The sequence below is a fragment of the Gigantopelta aegis genome, chromosome 3, assembly GCF_016097555.1.
Source record: "Gigantopelta aegis isolate Gae_Host chromosome 3, Gae_host_genome, whole genome shotgun sequence".
Classification (NCBI taxonomy): Eukaryota; Metazoa; Mollusca; class Gastropoda; order Neomphalida; family Peltospiridae; genus Gigantopelta; species Gigantopelta aegis.
In genome coordinates, this window is record NC_054701.1 from 91,309,334 (window position 1) to 91,329,248 (window position 19,915).

Below are 19,915 nucleotides of genomic sequence, written 5' to 3' on the forward strand. Positions count from 1 at the left end.
AATAACTCTTTATGAGATGTTATAACTGTGTACTGAATGACATTTTGCGTTTTTAGTGTTTTCTCAGAAAGTGTGTTAAAACTACACTTAAGCTACCCATCTGGAAATGTTATCACATATGAATAACATCTACATACATGTACCTCTTCAAAAGACATAACTAGAATTTGCCACCCCAGATGGTACCGGTTGGTCAAATTTTGGGTCCGGGCCCACGGACTAATATTTACATGGACTACAACTAATTTTAAGGGTACAATGATGGAAATAAACTTACATGTTAAAAAGGTGTCAGGTTACCACATAGAAAAAAAAAGAGATTTGACAGTAAAGGTGGTTGTTTGGTGACCTTGATTGACCTTTTAGACACGCTAACCGTAGAGTTACTGCTGAAATAACTTGTAGGCCTATGTATGGATTCCAAATTTTACTCTGCTCGGTCTTGGGATTGACTGCCCTTGGTGAATCTGTTATATATGCCGTCTTGCATGTTGGGGAGTGCATGAAAAAGATGGTACGAATAGCAAACATGGTACTGGGCTTATGGAATTTTTATAAAATTCACTAGCCATGGGATTAGTGTTTTCAAAAATGTACTAGCCACGATTAAAAGTTCACTCGCCCAACTTTACTTTAAAGTCGCCTAAAGAGGGAGATAGAACTTTAAAATACTAACACTGGGGGTCGGTGCAGAATATTCATATCTACAAAATAGACAATTGCAACATTTGACCCAAATATTTCACCAGCCGTCGGGCATGGCAATATTAGTTACTTACTAGCCCAACACTGATTATCACTAACTATGGGAGTTTGGTTGCCATAATCTAGAAGCCCTGATGGTAGCATATTTCCTCACCGTTTGGACCCAGTTTAACAACCATTTTGCTAGTGTCTTGTTAAACCAACCTAGTTCCAATCATAAACGGGGTATAGCTATTTAAAAATTTACCTGCGTATTTTATAATCGGCAATCAAAACGTTTGTAGAACTAGGTACTTGAAGCATGGACGGACCAAATGTTTGTATATTACTTTTCAGTATAATCATACTTGATGCCAGTGCATTTCGCTTCATTATTCTTCGAGCTACTGATGCCACCCACATATAACGCCAGGCCCATCGACCACCGTTTTTACAGACTACTTCTTCTTCTGCGTTCCCAAGGCCACGCTCAAACTTCCAGTTCCGTTCTCACCAGGAAGTCCGCTGTCCGTCGAAGGGACGACGTCTGTCCCCAAAGTTTCTCTTTTAGGTCCACCGAATACGGCCAGGCTTCTTGCATCAGACTTAGATATATAATATATATTCCGAGTACAAGTATTACGAAAATCGCCAGCAGTACACATCTATATTTACCAAAAACAGTTTGCTTTGATTAATGATTCCACTAGAGCACATTGATTTCTTAATCATCGGCTATTGGATGTCAAACATTTGGTAATTTTGACATGTAGTTTTAGAAATCCCGCTACAGGGTATTTTATATTCACCATCCCACAGACAGGATAGCACATACCACGGCCTTTGATATACCAGTTGTGGTGCATTGGCTGGAACGAGAAATCACCCACCGAAGGGGATCGATATACCCAGACCAACCCCGCATCACGGGAGTGCTTTGCAGTTTATTTTTATCAGCAGCGCGTGTATGGTTCTCCCAGTCACCCTGGCTGAAGGAAATTTTCATGGGTTTTTTTTTTTTTTTTTTTTTTTTTTTTTTTTTTTTTTTTTTGCATGTATATGTGTGTATATATATATATATATATATATATATATATATATATATATATATATATATGTTTTTGGCGGAGAGCATGACTACTCACCTATAAACCTCACTCGCCGCAGTCTAGATACACCCTCGCATACATTAATGCACACGCGCTTGTTTATTCAAGATAAAAGTATATTTTAATTATTTTACCGAATTAGTCATTATAGGCCTATAGGAACCTGGGGGGGGGGGGGGGGGGGGGGGGGCTCCCAACCCCCATGGCGAAAATGTACATTTTAAAATTGTCCAACTCTTTATAAATAAAGTTAAAGATATGGCTTATGCCCTCACTATGGAGCCTGTGTCCCGCCCAAGAGGTTGTGCCCCGTCCCCACTTCGCCACACAATTTCATAATGAAAGATCGTGGTTTGTGTTATCCTGTTTGTGAAGAAAAATACATGTGAATTTAATGAAGATCTCTTTCTGCTATTTGTACCGAGGTGTATATTTACTGTTATGTTAGACACTCGGAGGCCACGAATTAACCAATGAGCTTGGTGTATGTAAATGCTGAATTCGTAGTGTTGGGATGCTTCATTTGAACGATAAGCTTGGTTTTACAAACACACACACACACACACACACACACACACACACACACACACACACGCCTTAAAAGGTGAACTGTAAAAAAAACTATGTCTTGGTACCATACACGGTGAGTCCACAATAAAATTGTGGAAAATTCGACGTGTTGCTTCAGAAATAGATGAGCAAAACTCGTCTTGCGCTATTTAGGCCTATCGAACTTGCACAGGAAGACATCTTGTGAATGAGTAGTTAACACTGGTTACCTGGGAGTGTTATCAATCATGCATGGATCCTGAAAGGTCAAACATGGATTATTTGGGTGTCATGGTTGCAACTGTGACTTCATCGCCGTGACACTTGTGAACAAGTGTCATTTGACATCTCTGTGTGCTTGTGAATAAGTGTTCAGGTTTGTACATTGCTTGTTATAATATATATAATATATATATATATATATATATATATATACTACTCAAAAGAATTTAAGGGTCAGACGATATTTTCGACATTATTTTCTGAATGTCAATTATATTAGCTAGACCATAATGTCACGCATGGTATTGTTCCATTTTGACGAAAGTGGGTCTAAGCAACCCATAAATGAATTAAAATCCACTGTTATTGACACTGTCCACTAGTTCTAATGGCGAAAACATGCTTACATTTGCACGTAAATTAGGGCGAAAGCGAAAGGTCTGCTAAGTGCCCATAACTTGCTTTTTCACAAAGCGCTTCATTTGCACGCTTTGCACGTGTATTCCATGTTCCCAATGCTGAATTTCCGTATAATTGGAGCTTGCGTTCGTGTACGGTGCACACTCCAAATTCGACAATGGTTCGACTTCAACTGACTATCGAAGATCGAGGAAGGGCTATTGCTTGGCTTCAGGATGGCAATACGCAAAGAAATGTTGCTCTGAGACTTGGTGTCAGTCAGAGTGTCGTTGGCCGACTGTGGCAACGGTACCAAGCAACGAATTGTGTTCGAAATCGTCCACGTTCGGGAAGACCCCGAAGCACTACAAATAGAGAGGACCGCTACATCACCAATATGGCTCTACGTCAACGCACAACCACTGCACGCCGATTACGTGACAATCTGCTGACTGCGACTGGAACTCGAATGTCTGATCAAACCATACGCAATCGTCTGAGAGCCAATAATCTACGCTGCCGTCGCCAGGCTGTTCGACCACCACTCCTACCACGTCACAGAACGGCCAGACGTCACTGGTGCACGCTTCATCTGCGGTGGCAACGTGTTCAGTGGGGTCGAGTGATGTTCACTGATGAGTCCAGGTTTAGTCTCCAGTTCAACGACGGTCGGGTTCGTGTCTACAGACGTCCTGGGGAGCGCTTCGCTGACGTTAACGTTAGACAACGTCACCGGTTCGGTGGTGGCAGCGTCATGGTGTGGGGCGGCATCTCTATCCACCACAGGACCCCACTCTATGTGGTGGATGGCAATCTGAATGGAATCCGCTATCTGAATGAGATTATCCTGCCGTTGGTTCTCCCAGGCCTTCAGCAGATTGGCGGCGGGGCAGTTCTGCAGGATGACAATGCCAGATCCCACCGCGCCAGGGTGGTAACGGACTTTCTCAGACAACAAGGTATCGCCAGGATGGATTGGCCAGCATATTCGCCTGACTTGGCCCCAATAGAGCCCCAATAGAGCACGCCTGGGACGAATTAGGTAGGAGAGTTCGGGATAACCATGCCCCTCCGGCCAACCTTCATGATCTGGGTCAACTTCTTATGGCAGAGTGGCAGGCCATTCCCCAAGAGTTCTTCAGACGTCTGATCAACAGCATGAGGCAACGATGTGTCGAGTGTATTCGCGCCAGGGGTGGATTCACACACTATTAAACGAATGTTCTAATGTGTAAAATCCATGTTTGACAACCTTCAACTTTGACAGCATGTCATGTGACTTTCTTGTATACAGTGACGTTTATTTGTGGGTTTTTGTAAATATGGAACAATAAAAATAAAAATTCGTGTAGTTTACATCATCAATCTAATACACTCTGAAACTTATTTGGTTATAAATTTTTGACCCTTAAATTCTTTTGAGTAGTATATATATATATATATATATATATATATATATATATATATATATATATATATATATATATATATGTGTGTGTGGGGGGGGGGGAATGATTAATAAATCTGTGCATATGATATGTTGTTTTTAAATATTACATTAGTGGCCGTTGAATATCATTTATCTTACGAGTTTTAAAACGTATCTAACGAGCGGCACCTGATCATCTCTTAGAAAAAGGAAGAATAATATGTTTTATTCAGCACTCAGCACGTTTAAATTATGATTATATTGCGTCGGTAAATGTTAAAATACCAAAATACATCTACAATATTTATATCATAGCACATGGCTATTAATGATCGCCCAGAGGCCAAATGAGTCAACCCATGTTTCACACTGCTGTCAAAGGTTATTAATTATAACATATACTGTTTTTTGGAAAATATCCAAACAGGATCCCGCTAGAAAACCGTTATTTAACCTTTTACTTGCATCTGTGATGTTAGACAACAGATGACTAAACAGGATCCTGTTGGGAAAACCTTTTAAACCGTTGATTCGCACATATCTGTGACGAAAGACGATACGTTATGGATACAGCACTTCGCACTTTCTATTTCACTTCCTGACTGCGCATAAGTAGGAAAGTTCTGTAAACTGTTGCCGGATATCGTCTGCTGTTGTTTTGTTGGACGCTTGTGAGTCGCGCCTCCGATTGGATGTAAGACGGGCAGTATGAAATGTATTATGATTTTTAGCATCCTAATACCATAGACGTAAAAGAGAGAAGGGCGTGTGTCTGAAATTCTACATTCTCTGCAAGATTGGCTGCACGTAGGCCTAGTTAATGTATTGGAGTATGAATTGTGTCTTTGGGTAAGTGTGGTACACTTGAGTTTTAATATACGACAGTAGGTTTTAAATATAGACCCCCCTCCTGGACACGTGCCTAAAATAGTAGTTATTCATAAACACTGTTATATTGTTGATTTTAGTGTAATTTTGATTTACTGTATTATAAATTTAACCTGCATTCTGCATAAAAATCCCTACCATAGATATTCAAGACGACAAACAATAATAAGTTCTAGAATAACTATATAGTGTATTGTTATAGTCAGTCCTATTACAAAGTATCAGCTTGTAGACACTATTTCAGTAACATTTGTTTTGTTTTAATATTAAGATTATAGTAATTACACAATGTATGTCATTACTGTCACTGGTTAGATGCTTACCTGACACAACAACTATATATCTAATCTAACATTGCCACAGTGAGCTTGAAAAGCAAGATTGTATTATTGTTATTGTTTTGACTTCCCTTTAGCTGCATTGTTAATATTTGTTATATAAATGTATAATTTGTTATTGAACGACAGGACCTAAAATATATATATTGCATGCAATCTTTAGGGAAGAACCCTATTGGAGTGGATGTAAGTTCACATATACCTATTTTTTCTAACTACCAATTCGTAGTTTGTGTAATTATGATAGAGCCATTGTGGGTGTACTTTAGAACACATATACCTGAAGTCCTGGATTATATTTTTTAAAGGAAGATTTAGATTATATATACCTAAAATTATTACATTCCAGTGTAACCTCCATGTTGACATTGAAATAACAACATCTAACCAACTACGGACTTACCGTTGTTACTATTTGTGTTCACGATACGAGGTTAAATTCCGTACTTCATAAATATGACCAAGTATAAACAGGTGGTAGGTATTGGCAGGTCCAAACATTCTGGGTCTGCTAGATTAAACAATAATTACGTGAATGTGGATATTAAAAACATTCTCTTGACCACTTGCATGGGGTTAACCTGTAGCAGCCCACAGTGGTTTGAACAATAAACAAGAACGATACATGAATTATACCAGTCTACTGGTGTATATGCACTTGCATGGGGTTAACCTGTAGCAGCCCACAGTGGTTTGAACAATAAACAAGAACGATACATGAATTATACCACAGTCTACTGGTGTATATGCCCTTGAATGGGGTTAACCTGTAGCAACCCACAGTGGTTTGAACAATAAACAAGAACGATGCATGAATTATACCACAGTCTACTGGTGTATATGCATGTAAAATACATTTGCCTAAGGTAAGCAGATTTTCTTCATGAGATATCGATGTGTGTAGATTCAAACTTTGACTAAAAAGAATAAAAGAAGTAGTGTCGGAAATAGAATAAAACTGATTTACGTCGATTATGTCTTTTATATTAAATTGACAGGGAAATATTTTGTAAATATCTATTTAATGATAATCTACCTCATTTAGCATTTACTTGTTTGGGCTCTCACTGATGTACAAGGTGGTGTTTACTCTTGAAATGAAAAGAAAGATGTCAATAAAACAGGTAATTTGTGCACTTTATTGGAACAGATTATAACAAATTTCGATCGACATGTATAAATTTCATTGCCGTTGCAGTATGTGAGGGACCGTCTTTGATGATGACGGTTTACCCCTATCCCTTTCCAAAACAAAATATTTGTAGACATTTCTCAGTAACTTTTGAACAAACCTGTCAAGAACCATTCTGAGTGTGTGATCTATTGTACCGGTATTAAAGGTGCTATGTATTAAAGATGCTATCTCTAAGTTGCACAATAACAGCTATTGCAAATAATTTTTATTATTATTATAAAATTTTGTTTTAAAAGTTTTAAATTAAAAGTTTGTTTAAGGGTAAATGAAATTGACACGTAGATCAAAATGTGTTATAGTCTGTTCCAATAAAGTGCACAAATCACCTGTTTACTGATATTTCTTTTAATTTCAAGAGTAAACACCACTTTGTACATCAATGAGAGCCCAAACAAGTAAATGCTAAATTAGGTAGAGTATCATTAAATAGATATTTATAAAATATTTACTTGTCAGTTTAATATGAAAGAAATAATCGACGAAAATCAGTTTTATTCTATTTAATACACTACTTTTTTTTTTTAGTCATTACCTTTGTTTGACACCGAATAGCCGATATATTCTTTGTGCTGGGTTGTCGTTATACATTCAATGATTCGAACTGAATATTGGCCATATGCGTCGCAAAGGGGATGAGGGCATTTATTAATTCGCATTTCAAATGGGGTCATTCATATTACAAACGATCTCAGCTTCAAAGTTAGGGGTAATGTCTTCCGATATCAGCAACGGAGTAGGTGGAGGGAAGGACGTATTCTATTAAATGATCTTACAAATGGATGAAGCATATTATTTAACACACCCCTCTTCCTCTGCATCCGACTCCCACTGATGTGCTATGTCGGCATAACACCAAGTGAATCCGATATCTTAAATGGAATGGGTGCGGCAAAAGTAAGAGCATTAGTTATGTATACTGAATATCAAAGGTAACCCTTAGAAAATATATTTAAAAAAAAGAAAATTAAAATAAAACCAAAACAGCATACAATCCGTGACTGTTATTAAATATTATATTTATTATAAGGTTGTTTATTTTCAGGACCTCGGGCTACCTACGCAATGACGGAGACTTCTACAACTGTATTCTAAAAATAAGGAAAATGCATATTGGAGTGTACAACAGGACATCTTCAATCAGATTCTAGGGTGTGTTGGTAATAATAAAAGGTCCCCCGCCATCTCAACATGGATCTAATAAGTGCAACAGAATCCTTTAATGACACGGTGCCACCAGCTCCGTCTAACGGCAACACAACTGAACGCTTTATAAACATTTCTGCAGCAGTTTATGTTGGGATTTTATCAGTTACGGGAACGCTTGGAAATTTAATAGTTCTGTACGTGTATATCTTCAAATTTAAACAAAGCACATTCAACACGTTTATCATATTTCTAGCGGCATTTGACATAATATGCAGCGCCATCGAAATGCCACTGGATGTTGCCAACCTGGTCCATATGGAGGGATTTCCTGGATGTAAGCCCATAGTGTTGATAGCTACAACCACTGCACTAGCAACTGGTTTCATTCTTGTGGCCATCGCTGTCCTCCGGTACAAAGGCATCTGTAAGCCACTGAAGCCAAATATATCGGTTGTTCAAGCAAGAGTCATCTCTGTGGTGTCACTGGGAATAGCCGTGGTTGTATCCTGGCCGTCTGCTGTCATGGTAGCCAATATACCAGACGAACTCGTGGGCGGGATGGTAGTCACGAACTGTGCCACAGAAAATCGTTTCAAAGAAACCCAGTACCCGTTGCTATTTAACGGAATTTTGTTTTTAATATTTGGCGGCGCGTTTCTCACGTTGATAATACTGTACGGAATTATAGGCAGACAATTCTGGCTGAGGAAGAAATATGGCCCTACACAGTCACTTATACACAGAGATAAATCGTCTTCAACATCGCCAAATCATGCATTGAGTGAACGATGCCATTTGTCTATCCAAGGGTCATCACCGAATGCTTCAAAAGATATGGATAACAATAAGGGCATACCACATCCGTCTAGCAATGCATATTCTTCAAAGTCTGGTGCACAGAGTTCTGCAGCCAAAGGAAAGTCTTATTCTAATTGTGGAGAAGTTGCTATATCTCCTGGCACATCAGAAGTACAAGTAGTCGAGACGGAACCTGGAAGTAACAGCAGTACAGCTTCTAATCGGAGTGCTTCAAAACTTGTGCCAGTCCAAAAAAGTACGAAGCAACCTTCTCAAAACCAAAACACATTTAGAATTTTGTTCATCGTGACGATAACATTTCTGCTCAGCTATTTACCGCACCTGAGTTTGATGATTTATGAAGTGGCCGGTTCGGATTTGTATCTTACTCCCGTGGGAGAAAGTTTTGTCGGGGTCATTATTAGATCATATCTCATAAACAGTGCATCTAATCCAATCATATACGGATGTTGTAACAAAAAATTTAGAGAAGAAACTAGTGCTATATGTCATAGATTAAAAGTGTGTTTTCATATGGTCTGAGATACACACCGATCTAGTAGATCAAGATTAAAAGTGTGTTTTCATATGGTCTGAGATACACGCCGACCTAGAAGATCAATGGTGCTTCTTTGCAAACAGTAATGAAAAACTGTATTATACATATAGACAAGCTATGATTAATATTATAATCGAAAACTGAATGCTTATGTTCTAACAATGTGATGATCCATTATTGAAATGCATAAAAAAAAACCATAACACTTGTATGAAATATGTTGTTTTGTGTGTGTGTGTGGTGTGTGAGTGGGGGTGGGGGGTGGGGTGGGTGGGTAGGGGGTGTCATACATACGTAAAGAAAATATAATGTACTGATATTGAGGATAAAAATAGCGAAATCTGTAGGGTCTATCCAGGTGAGCATTACAACAGGTGGCACCGTTCATGGTCCCAATAACTCAGATCCTGAAATTCTAACCGATTACGTATGTAATCGACAGTTGTGCCCCATAACACAAGGCACTCCTAACACTTACCTGAGACGTACACCACACATTATGTATAGTGTACGTCCGACGTAAGTGTTACGAGTGCTTTGTGTTGCCGGGCCCTGATCTTTAGGTGCAAACCCATTACAAATGATGTCCGATCACATCTGTAAAACGCTCTCCTGCAGTTATGTGATTTCCCGATACACAGTGAAGTGATTTTCTTATACAATGATGAGGTACAAGAATCACGTTCTAGAAGAGTTCGTGCGTAGTCGGAGTGGGCCTTGTTTTCAGGGGATGGGGCGGCATTTATTGTTGTTTCTCTGGGTCTTTTGCTTGTTGTATGTGGGAATTTTTGGTGGGATATTTTGTCTTTTCCCCTTCTTCTTCTTCTTCTTCTTCTTCTTCACTGACATGAATAAATCAGTCGTGGAGCACTTGCTGGAATGCAATATAAATCAGTTGGTTCGTAATATTATAAAGCTAGGAATCCATGCATACGTATTATACCAGTGATGCGTAAATAAAAAATATCAATTGTGTTTTCGTGTATGCGTATATATTTATGTGCCCGAAGCTATACTTTATCGTTTTGGAGGTGGGGGAGGGGTTGGAAAAAAGAATAGGTGGATATCACCTACATTTTGTGAACATATACATCATGATTTGGTTTTTGACAGAGGGAGAATACTGAAGTTTGTTTTGTTTAACGACACCACTAGAGCACATTAATTTGTTAATAATGGGCTATTGGATGTCGAACATTTGGTTATTTTGACACATAGTCTTAGAGAGGAAACCAACTACATTTTTCCATTAGTAGCAAGGGATCTTTTATATGCACCATCCCACAGACAGGGTAGCACATACCACATCCTTTGATATACCAGTTGTGGTGCACTGGCTGGAACGAGAAATAACTCAATGGGCCCACCGACGGGGGTCGATCCTAGAATACTAAAATGCATGAAGTGCATCACAATTTACCCCAAGCTATATATTTACATTGCTTCTGCCCCTCTAAAAAATAAATAAACTGATTATATTCTGGGAACTTTAGGTGGAGTGGTGCGTACCCCCAACATCATCTCAAGTGGATTTAAGCCTCTGTGTGTGCGTGCGTGCATGCATGTGTGTTCATATTTATATTTTGCGTGTCTTTACTGCTTTTTTTTCTTGTTGTTGGCCTGACCACATTAATTAGTTCCAGAACATCGTTGGGAACACAAATATTATTACGTGGCATTTTAAGATCGTGAAAATCAACTCACAATACAAGTGCTTCTTGGGAAATCCCTAAGAATTTTCCTACTTCCTGTGTACGTATTGATTGCTTACTGTGTACTGGAACGATCACATCTGGTATTACGCAACAGGCGTCTCGTATTACGTACATGGACGCGCCTCAGTTAATTCCAATATAAACTGTTGTTTGTGCCTCACACAATACGCACTACGTACTCGTGCATGGATTCCTCGCTTAATTATATGGTTTCCTACTGACTGCCAAACGTCACTGAGACGTGTGTCTCCGATATGAGTATATGAAAAAACAAACCAATACAAAATATTTTTAAAAACACGACCGATCTTGATGCACTTGCATATATGGAGGGGGGGGGGGGGGGGGGACCAACACTATGCATGTATCATAATGTATGTATGTATGCTTTTATAAATGTTGTGTTGACCCATCGGTCTTAAGGCTGGATTGCAGTGTGTTCGAATCCAGTACCTAGCAACTTTAAATCTGAGGACAACTTCTATACAGTCAAGATCAGTATATAGGCCTGACTACAGCATACACCTATTATATACACCTCAGTGCACACAACAAAAGGTTATATTTGCTCGTTGCCCAATTGTTCTTCATACAATGCGCCTGTGTAGTCGTTTGAATACGCGAGAAATGGGAGTAAACCCGTTCAGTGAATCTTCGTTACTGTCACATTCACAGCTATACGGGAAGAGCGGTTAGCTTTTCTTTCTTTCAGAATAGCTGATGCAGGATCCACCTTGATGACGCTGTCCAATTGAAAACGACGATTGACTGTACTGGGTTGTTACCTAATCGTGCACTTCCTGATAGGGCTCCCTGTTATGAGAAATAGCTCACATAAGCCAGGACCGATATCACTAAGACGGAAAAAGAGAGAAAACCGTTTTGTTTTGGATTTATTCGAGGTGTGTTTCTTCTCATTTTTTGTATCGTTGTTGCTGATATCAGTTATAGTTTGAACACAGAAGGAAGGACAATGGTTTATTTAACGACGCTCTCAACACATTTCATTTACTGTTATATGGCGTCGGACTGAACACAGACGAAGCTTCTGCCGCTATTACATGGTTGTTTAGATGCCTGTTTGTAACTGTCAGTAAGGCCGCTAAGCCATGGACCAGACATATAAGCACGTAAAAAATGAAAGTATAACAAAAGGTACGCTCAGGTCACTCCTACGATGCGATGATTCAAGTCGGGATCGTGGAACATCGTCCACAGATTCCGTCGTACACAATTTGTTGAACTGAGTAATTGCTACTTCTGTTTACCATAGTGCTACGATTGTTTTAGAAGATCGCAGATTTAAAAAAAAAAAAAGAAGCCGAATAGAAATGTACGTCCGTCCGTAAACGTTTCGTTTCCGGAATACCGTATATCTTTCTTGTAAATTCATATAGGATTATCGAACCGTGCATGCAATTACAACTTGGAATGGCAGTGTGTCGCATACCATAACTAGGTCACCGCGACCTACCTTTCACGTATTACTACACATAAGAGGAAATCCTTGTCTCGGCCATACCTTCCTAATTCATAATCGATCATCAAACCTTCCATGCATGTATGTTCACCTTGGGATGTCTGTGCATTTCGTACCACAGCTAAATAATTTTTGAGGGGTGTATCATGTACCTCATTGGTACTTTTATTATTATTAATTATTCAATGTTGCATTTAAATTAAATTTTAAAAACGCAATTTCCATTTGCATTGTGCTTTCATTAAAAAAAAATCACCACAGTTTACCGCAACTGAACAAAGGCCGTGGTATTTGCTTTCCTGCTTTCCTGTAATTGGGAAAGTGCATATGAAAGATCCCTTTCTGCATTACGAAACATGTAGCGGGTTTCCTTTGATGACTACGTGTCAGAATTATCATAGAACATACAGAACACATCTTTATTTACACTCGGATCACATAATAAGTGATACATGAGCACATAGTTACAGTATGTGCAATATAATAATACAGCAGTTCTACATATATAATATAATAATACAAGATTAACGTGGGGGCATAAATGTTCTCATAATATTATCTAAAAATTTACAGGTATTATTTAATAAAGTAATATTCGTGCTACAGAATAGATCATGATATTTAATAGCATTTGGTTTTATACAGTAATATTTTGGTATGTACTTGCATCTTTCATTTCGGAAAAAATAGCATTCAAATAGAAAGTGATATTCATCACCAACAACATCATCGTGACATAAACAACATTTCCGTTCACACCTGGGAATATTTTCCCATCTACCAACTTCTACTGGGAGCCTGTGGTTAGCAGTGCAATAATTAGTGAAAGCAGACCTATATTTTGTATTTAAAAGTAATAAATATGGTTCCAAATTTATGATTTCTTTAAAGATCCTATAGTTAGTACCTTTGCTAGAATGGTAACTAATTAACCAAATTTTGAGATAACAATACGTAAGTAAATCCAGTTTCATTAAAAATATTTTCCACAAAATTAAACCATTTATATACATGTGTTCCATAAACATAATCAGATAAAAGGGCATTGTATATTCTAAAGGATAGCTTATTTTTGTTATCACTATTTAACATCCTACACCAATAGTTAATCATTCTACTTTTCACATAAACAACAAGTGGGAACCTTCCAAACTCACCATAAATCATATAAAGTGGTGTGCTACGTTTTACACCAAGAATACTTCGCAAAAATCGTATATGTACACTTCAATAATAGAACAATTTTTCAAAACTTCATATCTCACAGCCATAAAGTAAAATAGGTAAAATAGTCTGGTCGAAAAGTTTAAGCTGACAGTCAGTTGGTAAGTTGAGGTTACTTATTCGAGATTTAAGTAAAAACATAGCTTTAGTGGCTTGTTCTTTAATACAGTTCTTTGTTAGTGAGTATGTACAGTTATTTGAAAAACACAATCCTAGGTACTTATAACAATCAGTTACTTCTAGTATGCTATCGAATAGATTAAAAACTGGGTGTCTACGACCTTTAAATCCAAAAACAACAACTTTGGTCCTTGCCATATTTACAGTTAGTTTCCATCTAATACAATACTCACGAAATACATTTAAAAGACTTTTGCATATCATTAATATTTTCAGCTAATATCACAATATCATCAGCATAAAGGAGAATAAGTATTTTGAGAAATCTGTTAGAGCGTTGTCATCAATGTTAATACCATTGCACTGTTCAGTATTCAGACAATTTTCTAAATCATTAATGAATATAGCAAAGAAAAGAGGAGACAAAGTTTCTCCTTGTCGTACGCCAGATTGGTAGTAAAACGACTCTGATATATGCCCATTAAACTTTACACAGGATTTAATATTTTTCTACATGTTAAATATAACGGTAAAACATTTACCAGATATGCCTAGGTTTATAATTTTAAACCACAGTCCAGATCTCCAGATTACCAAATGTTTGACATCATAACAGCCGATGATTAATTAATCAAACTTTAACTTTTAACTTTTAATATTGATCTTACATTTCTCCACTGTCACTAACTCAAGATTATACCAATTTATGCATTATGATTTTAACAAAACGTCTAATAACAATCTAGCCCGGTAACGATCAAACCAGCCATTTTGTACAGTCACACGATACTTTCTATAAAGATATGATGTTTGACTGGTGTTGACATTAGCGCTAGCGCTCTTCAGATCACTTCCTAGAATTGTTAAAAGTTTGTTGTGTTTAACGACACAACTAGAGCAATTGGATGTCAAACATTTGATAATTTTGACATATAGTCTTAGAGAGGAAACCAGCTACATTTTGTTTTGTATCAAGGGATATTTTATAGGAATCATTCCACAGACAGGATAGCACATGCCACGGTCTTTGATATACCAGTCGTGGTGCACCGGCTGGAACGAGAAATAGCCTAATGGGCCCAGTCCTAGAACGGGGCGCTAGATCTAGATCTAGATCTTCTGTCGAGTATCTTCGTACCTGAGTGTAAAAATACTTCGAGTGTGACGATCGCGTCATGGATTTGCCCATCGTAGGGGTGATCTAAGCGCACCTTAACGAATAAATTGTTAGCTGAAGTAGTAGTTATTGAACGATAGTAGTATGTCTACAGTATCCACTGATTTATTGAGACAGTGTTACAATGTTCATACATTAAACAGATCTGACCGTAAGAAAATGAGGTGAGTGTTTAATTGCTCTCCTATCTTAAATTATGGAGTGCCATTTACAATTGATATACTGTATTACCAAACTGAGCATTGTTATTTAATCTCTTTATAATATTTTTAATTTAATTTACATGCTACGGGGAGCTGACAATTACTCTCATTGTAGCAGTCTCAGGGGAGTGAGAGGAAGCAGGAGTGATAGTTTAAACGGCAAGGTCACAGTGTCAAGTTGTATACTGATTCCAACATAGTATGTTCAGTGCAGTTGGCCGTGGTGTCGACCTAATCAGTGTTGTTTATAATTCGGTAAAATTATTCTTTACTTACATACTATTTGTATCCTTTTAGGGCAACACTGGTGCAAGTTACTGGAGTACTAACGATAAGCCAAACCAAGGACAGTGGATGCAAAGAACAGTTTTATTCCCATTTTGGACCTGGAAGGTTTTCTCCTTCGTATTGCAATGGAACTGACAGATGTAACACCATTCTTTAACACGACAGTTTCACCACTTCCAACAAACGACAACACAACAGAACGCTTTATAAATATTCCTGCAGCAGTTTATGGATCTATTTTGTCAGTTATTGGTACCACAGGAAATACAGCAGTTCTTTATGTGTATATCTTTAAATTCAAGCCGAACCCATTCAACATTTTCATAACTTTTCTAGCAGCATGCGACATTCTGAGCTGTGCCGTCCTAATGCCACTAGATGTCGTAAATGTTCTTCTTCCAGTGAGCTTCTCGGGATGCAGCCCCTTGGTGTTTATAGCTACAGCCACTGCACTAGCTACTAGTTTCATTCTTGTGGCTATCGCTGCTCTCAGATACAAGGGCATCTGTAAGCCATTGGAGCCAAATATTTCGGTCGTCCAAGCAAAGCGTATATGTCTCATATGTTCGACAATCGCGGTAAGCATATCTTGGCCGGCTGCTGTCATGGTAACCAAGATACCAGACGAACTGGAGGCAGGAACGTTTGTCATGAATTGTGCTACTGAACGTCGTTTCCAGGACACTGTCTACCCTTTGCTGTTTTATGGGTTTATGTTTCTTTTATTTGTCTCTGTTTTCGTAACGCTGGTCGCACTGTACGGAGTCATAGGCAGACGACTCCATTTGAGGATGAAATATGGTCCCTCACAAGATTATGGAACTAATGGACAAAATCTTTATATTTGCCAAGAAGGTTCGCAGAATGCTTCCAAAAACGCCACTGACAAAGGAGAAACCCAAAACGTCCGTACTACGTCGTGTTCTTCAAAGCCAGGTGTAGAGAGTTATGTTATGAAAGAGAAATACGAAGTAAATTCTCAAAACAATCTGGCGTTTTCTGTAGAATCAGAGATGCACTGTGAACCTCGAGGGAAAATGGTCGAACCTGGCCACGGAAGTGGCAGTGACAGCAGCAGTAGCAGCACCGTGTTAAACCACAGCAGTTCGAACCTCGTACCAATCAAGAATAAACCAAGACGATCTTCCATCAGCAAAACGACATTTAAAGTTCTTTTTATCGTGACGATCACGTTTCTCGTTAGCTATTTACCACACCTGAGTTTGATGCTTTACGAATCGGTCGGTTCGGATTTGGATGTCACTGCTCTTGGGGAAAGTTTTGTTGGCATTTTTATTAGATCCTATTTGATAAGCTGTGTAGCCAATCCAATCATATATGGATGTTGCAACAGAAAATTCCGCCATGAAACAAACGAAATATTACAAAAAGTAAGAAAAGGATGTGCGTATGGTTTCAAGTAAAGGTCAACTTGGTAACTGCAATCAGCACGTTACATGAGATGCGCGGTGGAAACAATTACTGGTTTTGCTGCTGAATACGGTGATTTAATTTGTAAATCTGAGCGTACGAGATGTGTGGTGGATATTCGAGCAAAATTAGCTGGCCTGAAACATTTTCACCAAGTATTTCCATCATTCATTACCCACAATATTAGTTGTAACCCATGTAAAGATGCATAGTGATTCGTTTGGAACCCTATATGGCAGTTTGGCAGTAATGTTAAACTTAATAGAAACTCAGGATAGGGTCTACCACATTCTGTTATCCAGATTCGGGCATTGTCGTTTAATTCAGGACAAAAATCACCCTGCCTACCTTGGGAGCCCGTACACCTATAAACGACAAAACAATTAATATTTTCAAAATCGTATCTCCTGAGTCGAAAGGACGTTTTGGCAATATAACGACTGCTCTGTTTTTGTCAGGTGGTTCGCCATCAGGAGGATTTCCACTTTTCAGAATGGTACATCCTTATTTCGTTTGTAGGAGAATTGCCACACCTAGACTGGCCAGATAAATGTGTACAAGACAGAGTTTGTTGGAAATGTATCAAATATGTTAACACACACTTGGTGGATCTGTGTCTAAACAGTGAAAATATTAGGTGTAAAGTGATAGCAGCTACAAGAAAAATTATACAGGTGTAAGTTTTACACTGCATGCTTGACTTAACATTTACAGGCCCGTTAGAACGGTATCGTAAGTGAGAAGAGGTGGGGGTGGGGGGTGGGGGGGGTGGGGGGTACATGCCGTAGAACATGCTGTAATGAGCTTGTGAGCACAAGTTTATTTCCAAGTTACATAATATATATTATATACATGAATAGAAAATCCTGTGTTGCTGGCACCTCTCCTTTAAAGTAGCAAGGGGGCTTGAGATAATATATTTTAAAAAGAAAAAGTCAGAAGCCTCCTTTAAAAGTCATATATCCCTCTTTAATTCAAATGTTCGCCTGTTCAGGCTTCATCAAGGAAATTTTAAAACTAAGCTAAAAGAAGTCAAACCATACTGCATGAAAACATGTTTTTTGTAGCCTAGTTTAATATGGCCCATAGGAACGGTCTTTAAGGGAGGGACACAACCTACTTAGGGTGGGGAGGGCATGCTTCCCCGTTATATTTCTATCTTTAAACGATTACTTTATTTAGATGTCCCCTGATCACATTCACCCCATCCCGAGTTTATATTGGCCTGCCTAGCTTACGACTGCTTTTAACATTGTACATATTTCAAAAGATATAATCAGTACATGCAACCGAAAGGAATTTACAGCGAACAGCAATATCATAAAACCAGTGTTATCTCCAAATAAGCGGACGCAGTTATTTTAATTGTATGTTTATTTAGGTCAGAAAGGATATGTTATCCTATATACTTGAGCTATAGAGTCGCAAATGAACTGTTTTAAAGGTGCAGTGTCACAGTTAGAAGTGTCATTTTTCGCTAGTTTTATACTTTTATGTGTGATCAATAACTACAAACTAACCGATCACATGAATGCGGTTTACATAATTTAAATAACTCGGGAATATCGAAGTTGTAATGAGCTTGAGCGTGGTTTAAACAGCTCTGGTTGCGTTCAGTACGACCAGATACCTATATCTTACAACATTCAAACAGGTCTTATGAAATTGGCGAATCCACAATATATATAGCACGTTGACAGTCGGCAGCTACATAGGGTCGACAGATGAGTTCGCATCAGTTGAACACGCCCAGTTTTGGTCCTCTAAAGATTTCCAAATAAGTTTTTCTTAGTAGTAAATTAAATTATTTGGTTATAGTTTTTATAGACCTATAGTTCAAAATAAAATGTTTATTTGAAAGCAAATAAAAAAATTAAAAAATAATATATTTTTTTATAAGCCGCCAATTCGCAACTTTGGTATAAGGCTTAATTTATTAATTGTTTAATTTTTTTTATTATTTTTTTATACTCTCCTCTCTCTCTCTTTTTTTTTTTTTTTTTTTTAGTTTCCCTCTTTTGTTTTTTATCTCTCTCTCTCTCTCTCTCTCTCTCTCTCTCTCTCTCTCTCTCCTCCTCTCTCTCTCTCTCTCGTGTGTGTGTATGTGTTTGCGTGTAATTCTTGTAGGTAACGCAGGTCCTCCGCCCAGATTCCTACGGGCCTGTTGTATCCTGTATTGTTAAAATGGTGATTTTCTTTTAATTTAGTCATTAAAGTTTTGAAATTTATGTTGTTTGTTTTTTAATTGTTTTTTGTTTTGTATTTCAACTGGTAAATAGTTTTATTCCATTCAAAACTATCTTAGATTGTTTACTTTTTGCTAATTTCAGTATATATTCAGATACGTATCTAGGATTTGACAAACGAGGAAAGGAGGTTATGTTAGGTTTCTTAAAATAATGCATTGCTGAACGGTATGTTCAAAAGTCCAAATCACGCACATTACAGGCCCGTAGGAACGACTTTGGGAGTGTGTGTATGTGTGTGGGTGTGTGTGTGTGGGGGGGGGGGGTTGCAATGGCAAACATTAATGTCATAAAAAGGCTCACAAGTGGCTGGTGGCACGTGCCCTCTCCCCCCCCCCCCACCCCGGCCCCACGGTTTCTACGGGCCTGCATTAGATGGAATACTTTTGACGTTGTAGACTATAATATATATTTAATTAATGTCACGCACATTGAATGCAGGGCAGATAGTATCATAGCAGCGAAAATAGGTCAATGCTAGGAAGTACTGCATTGTCTACTTTCATTTTCTCAACATCCCCAGTACATTAATAGGTAAGAAAACATTTTGTTTTCTCGACAAACTAAAGACAAACTGTATATACTAGTATATATATATATATATATATATATATATATATATATATATATATATATATATATATATATATATTATATTCAGTAAAATATCTACTTATATTAAGATAATGAACTATATAAGATCTTTATCTAGCTT

At 38.0% G+C, this 19,915-nt stretch overlaps 2 protein-coding genes across 5 annotated transcripts; both read left to right on the forward strand.

Moving 5' to 3' along the window:
• Positions 1-2,354: 2,354 nt before the first annotated feature.
• On the forward strand, positions 2,355-10,291 carry LOC121369325 (G-protein coupled receptor 84-like). Of its 2 annotated transcripts, none has more exons than XM_041494312.1 (2): positions 2,355-2,718; positions 7,856-10,291. In XM_041494312.1, the coding sequence occupies exon 2, from the start codon at positions 8,002-8,004 to the stop codon at positions 9,298-9,300; it is 1,299 nt and encodes a 432-aa protein (XP_041350246.1). In that variant the 5' UTR covers positions 2,355-2,718; positions 7,856-8,001; the 3' UTR covers positions 9,301-10,291. The 2 variants fall into 2 exon arrangements, with proteins under 2 accessions (XP_041350246.1, XP_041350245.1); XM_041494311.1 differs by lacking the exon at positions 2,355-2,718 and adding an exon at positions 4,773-5,241.
• A 1,487-nt stretch (positions 10,292-11,778) lies between these two features.
• Positions 11,779-18,889, forward strand: LOC121369327 (probable G-protein coupled receptor No9). 3 transcript variants are annotated; one of them, XM_041494313.1, is made up of 2 exons: positions 11,779-11,933; positions 15,533-18,889. In XM_041494313.1, the coding sequence occupies exon 2, from the start codon at positions 15,649-15,651 to the stop codon at positions 16,945-16,947; it is 1,299 nt and encodes a 432-aa protein (XP_041350247.1). In that variant the 5' UTR covers positions 11,779-11,933; positions 15,533-15,648; the 3' UTR covers positions 16,948-18,889. The 3 variants fall into 3 exon arrangements, with proteins under 3 accessions (XP_041350247.1, XP_041350248.1, XP_041350249.1); XM_041494314.1 differs by lacking the exon at positions 11,779-11,933 and adding an exon at positions 11,940-12,186; XM_041494315.1 differs by lacking the exon at positions 11,779-11,933 and adding an exon at positions 15,022-15,196.
• Positions 18,890-19,915: the final 1,026 nt, after the last annotated feature.

Bases quoted from the DNA above. Each gene is read 5' to 3' on its own strand.
- LOC121369325 (XM_041494312.1), top strand. From the start codon at position 8,002: ATGGATCTAATAAGTGCAACAGAATCCTTTAATGACACGGTGCCACCA.
- LOC121369327 (XM_041494313.1), top strand. From the start codon at position 15,649: ATGGAACTGACAGATGTAACACCATTCTTTAACACGACAGTTTCACCA.